Source organism: Pundamilia nyererei, unplaced genomic scaffold (assembly GCF_000239375.1).
Source record: "Pundamilia nyererei isolate P.nyererei 1_Seehausen unplaced genomic scaffold, PunNye1.0 scaffold00257, whole genome shotgun sequence".
Taxonomy (NCBI): Eukaryota; Metazoa; Chordata; class Actinopteri; order Cichliformes; family Cichlidae; genus Pundamilia; species Pundamilia nyererei.
Genome location: NW_005187658.1, coordinates 288,471 through 293,144, shown reverse-complemented (window position 1 = coordinate 293,144; position 4,674 = coordinate 288,471). Strand labels below are relative to the sequence as shown.

Genomic DNA, 4,674 nt, shown 5'->3' with positions numbered 1-4,674 from the left:
CACACACACACACACACACACACATACGCGCATGTAACCTTAGAAGTTACCTAGAGATGTGGTGACCCCTGTTGATCGCGTCCTTAGTTTAGTTTGCCAGCACAGACAGTCTTACTCTTCACCTTTATCTGGTTTAGGGTAAGAGTCGTAGTCTCCACCTCGACTGGATGCCAATGTTCTCATTCACCATAAAGTACCACTGATAGTCAGTAGCTGCTACTTTTATTTGCATCTTGGAAAAAGGTGAAATATACTCACGCATATTATTGAGGAAGTTTAAATGTTGCTCCTAATGACTCCTCACGAGCCCATTTCCTCCTGCACTTTTTATCTTGACATAGCAAGAAAAATGAGTCATGATAGATTACCTAATTATTGCAAAAAATATTTAAATCTTGCAATGAAAAGATGTATTACAAAGTAACACATGTATTATTGTCAGCCTACCTCTCTGACCTGTCTTCCCAATGTGATGTTTGTGCAAGGTATGTATGGTTGGAAGGGTTGGTGTGCATGCATCAACCAGCATGCAGCCTGCTGTGTGCCTCAGGGATTAATGAAGTGTTCTGATTCTGAGAGACAGCATGAAATCACTGACATTTGGTCTAAAGATAACAAGAACAACATGATCAGTTACATCTCTCTAATCTTCTGCCAGCTTTAGCTGGTACTATAAACATACTGAGAGTTATAGGAATGAGTGCTTGCTGAGAAGGAGCCAGCTAACTTCCACATTGAAGCGTGATGGTTGTTGGTTTATGGATAGCTTGTTATACACTGCAGGCACAGTGTTAGTTCACACAGGAACCTGCTGTAAAAAGGAGTTTTCTAAAATAACCATAATCGTGTCTGTTTGATTAAATGCTTGTAAGCGTGTGTAAGGGATGAAGCCTGGTGAAGATGTACTGTAATCCTTTTTCCTGTAGACCTGCCCCCGAGGATGCTGGGCCCCAAAAACCAGCTAATAAAAGTCATTAAGAACAACCGCACCTTCCTAGACTGCCCCTTTTTTGGTTCGCCTTTACCGGAGCTACGCTGGTGAGCATCTAAAGCCTCCTGGTCTTTGACAGCCAGAGTCAGCGGCAGTATCTCCAGCTGTTAACCATGTGTTTTTATTATGTGTAGGTTTAAGAATGGACAGGGCAGCGGGCTGGATGGAGGCCAGTACCGTGTTTACATTAATGGTACCCTGGAGATAAAGCGGGCCCGAGCAGAGGACGAGGGAACCTACACCTGTGTGGCCAGCAGCATCTTGGGAAAAGCTGAAAACCAAGTGCGCCTGGAGGTCAAAGGTTAGATGTTAAAAATGAAAAGTGAATTCATGAATGACATGAGATCTGCTTGAGCAGGTCTGTGCCTGTTCTGAATGACTTCCTGTCACTGTGCCAAGCAGCCTGCACTCTCTGCCTTTCATTAAACGTTAAACTGTGACAGAGTGACAACGAGAGCGTGAACATGCAGAACATCTTAAATCAACATTTGTTTCAACTTGTTTTATCCAAGCCTGCCTGCAGTGAGCCAACGATGGAAATAACAGCTCACCTTACATGTCAGGGTGCATTAGTAAGACTGCTGAAGCTGTTTGTAGTCCTGTCTGCGTCACATGTTACACCAGAGGAGAAGCGCAGAGGCTGGTGGGATGCACCTGACTTTGTCTACTTGTTTTGCCTGCTAACTGTACTGTGGATCTTTACACAAAGGGATTGCATTGTTATGCAAATACAGTCTCCATGATTCAATTTTCTTGCACATTTTCTGTATCTAAATCTTTGCAGCTTATCTCATATTGAACAGAGATGGAAAGAGTAAATTGGTCATGTTTTGGATGAGACTGTGGCACCTGACCATGCAGCTCCACACAGTATTATCTACCACTTGTGTTATTGGATGCGTCTAAAATGTTCATGTAGTGCATTGCTCTTCATCTTAACTGTGACCCAGAGCCGACTCGCATCATTCAGGCCCCCGAGCACCAGTCAGCCATCAGGGGCTCCACGGCTCGCTTCACGTGTAGGGTGACGTCTGACCCCAGCCTTCCTGTCAGTGTGGCCTGGATGAAGGATGACAAGCCTCTTTACTTGGGATGGAGGTAATGACCCCTGCGTTTGCTCTTTTTTAACAACCTGTGCTGTGCTGTCACCCTCTTTGTCTCTGCTTCAAGCCTGACTAAACATGGTTGTGGGAAAAGTTGTTCATTTGCTCTGAATCTAACAACAAAGTTTCACAGTGTAGTGAAGGGTATCGAACCCAGTTCTTTTTATTCTTCTCCTGGACAGAGAAGACGCAGAGTGGTCAAAGTATTTATAATCAATTTATTCAATCATTACTTTCTGGAAAGGGGATGTGCACGCTGCTAAGCATCGGCAGGTCTGGAGCATTAAGCCGGATGCGTACATCATAGTCTGTTATTTTGGCACTCGCACGTCGCACACAGTTTCAATCCAAACAACTTCTTTACCTCTGGCCTTACTTGATGTGTGTGTTGCTGGTGGAGTGATTACGTGCGCTACCCTCTGCCTAGTTCCTGTCTGCATCTGTTTCCTGTTCTTAATATACCGCCTCTGCAGCTCTGCACAGCTCCAGTCTGGCTGAGCAACTGGTTTGTGAGTCAAAGCTGGCCTGTTATTAAAATGCATAAACAAAACAATCAGAAAATAAGCACTAAGAAAATATATATATTCCTTAACAAGGGTAAAGTGGCCTGGGTGTGGTTTGCAGTGCTGTGATTGGTGTGTAGTTGTAGCAGTGAATTGTAGTGAGGCTCTGTTACTAAAAATCTAGTCTCAGTTTTGTGACATGCAGGTGATTCATAGTTCAGACAATGACTCTTCAAGACCCAAAGCAGAACACATCTGTAATGTTTGCATGCCTCAAACATTAATGATGACACCTTCAGTATTTCTTAGTACCATTCTTTAATTCGCAGGCTTGCAGCGGCAACACAGTCTGCAGCGCTAACTTGTTCATCTACCGTTTTCTGTTGTCTCCTTTTTTTATAACCCCCTTCCGCCTTACATTCGACTTTTCAAAATAAAAGTTCCGTAAACATCACAACATCCATGGTTAATTAGTGGCACATTTAGAAAATGAGCAGACCAATTGCCTTCAAACAACCAAAAGTGTTGCCTTGGCAACAATTGAGTCAGTTTGAATGAGCCAAAGGGAAGGTGAATCCTGTAACCCCTTCATCTCTACAGCGTGTGTCAATAAAGGATCAGAGTCTCTTTCTAGTGGTTTCGATGGGTCCATTAAATTACAAATGCTGTACTGGGACGTTGGGGAGTGCCCCCACCCATATCACTCCAACCTACCCACTGTTTCTTCCCCAGTAGCTATGTATAAAGCATTTGTAGTGAAGGGTAAAGGTTCGGGTCCCTGAGTCAGCGGGTTTGTTCCAAACAGCCTTCACTGTCAGCTGGAGCGAGGCTGAGTGTGTAGCTGCAGAAGGTGCGACGAGTTTAAGACATGGCTGAGAAACACAACTGTTGCTAAGCAGGCCGACACGTTATATATGATGATGGTTTATAGACTAACAGAAGTACATGGACTTGGGAAATGGTTTAAAATAAGCTGACTCAGCTGCCACTCATTTCTCCTGAGGAGCAGCTGGCTATACTCAGAGGTGGGAGGTAATGAAGTACAAATACTTTGTTACTGTACTTGAGTAGTTATTTTTCTTGCAACTTATATAAATAAAATAACTATAATTGTGCAGTGTGCTAATGATATATCAGTGGTTACTTCAGAGTGTTTATCAGAGTGACGTAGCTGAGACACTCATCCATGTGCACAACACAGAGCGGGTGATGGCAGCAGCTCCTGTGGAACTTTCACAGCTGCCACAGGAAGAACCTCATCTGGGCCTTGTTTTGCACATGGTGGATCACTTCAGATTCCTTAGGATCCACCTTTTTGTGATGTGAAGTGGTCCTCACATACAGACTGTTGTTGAGGATGGCGAGAGGGCGGAGCATCCGGTAGTTTCTCCACAGTCTGTACCAGTGGACCAGCTGATCCACCTCCGCTCAGACGCATCGTCATTCTGGATCAGACCGATAATGGTGGTGTCATCAGCAGCGTTGTTACTTTGAAAAAGTAATTAATTATAGTTACTAGTTACTTCTTCAAAAAAGTAACTGAGTTAGTAACTGAGTTACAAGATTCTAAAAGTAATTAATTACTAGTAATTAAGTAACTATTGCGTTACTTTAAAAAATAACGTGTAACCCTCTGGGCTCCAGGGTAGAATTGGCCGTTGCCCACAGTTCACCTTTAAAACTGTTTCTTTGCCTTGTTTGGTCTCGTGTGTATTAATCAAACACACAAAGAACAGACAAGCTTGATGAAGTCCCTGCATGACTGCGGGACAGACGGTCAGCAGAGTCTGAGCCCAGCATGGCTCTCAGTGAAATACCTTCTCCAGGAACAAACACAGCTGTTTCACACTCCCTTGCTGCCTCCCAGAGTCCTCGAAGACACAAAAGACTCTTCCTGTGGAGTTGTCTGCTTCCCCCAACTTCCTTACTACACCCCCACCATTTGTCTTACTGTATGAGTGTGAGACATGTTAAAATCCAGTGACACCAAGGCATCATCCAATAAAATAATGTGATTAATACATACAGTGGGGCAAAAAAGTATTTAGTCAGCCACCGATTGTGCAAGTTCCCCCAC

The 4,674-nt window shown here is 43.9% G+C and overlaps 1 protein-coding gene across 5 annotated transcripts in view; it reads left to right on the top strand.

The window, feature by feature from the left end:
* Nucleotides 1-4,674, top strand: part of LOC102211078 (neurofascin) — a 134,233-nt gene that overhangs the window by 110,184 nt on the left and 19,375 nt on the right. For all 5 annotated transcript variants that reach the window (XM_013915099.1, XM_013915100.1, XM_013915102.1 and 2 more), the window contains 3 exons: nt 927-1,038; nt 1,126-1,292; nt 1,942-2,089. In XM_013915099.1, coding sequence (XP_013770553.1) covers nt 927-1,038; nt 1,126-1,292; nt 1,942-2,089 — 427 coding nt within the window. The remainder of the gene's footprint in view (nt 1-926; nt 1,039-1,125; nt 1,293-1,941; nt 2,090-4,674) is intronic.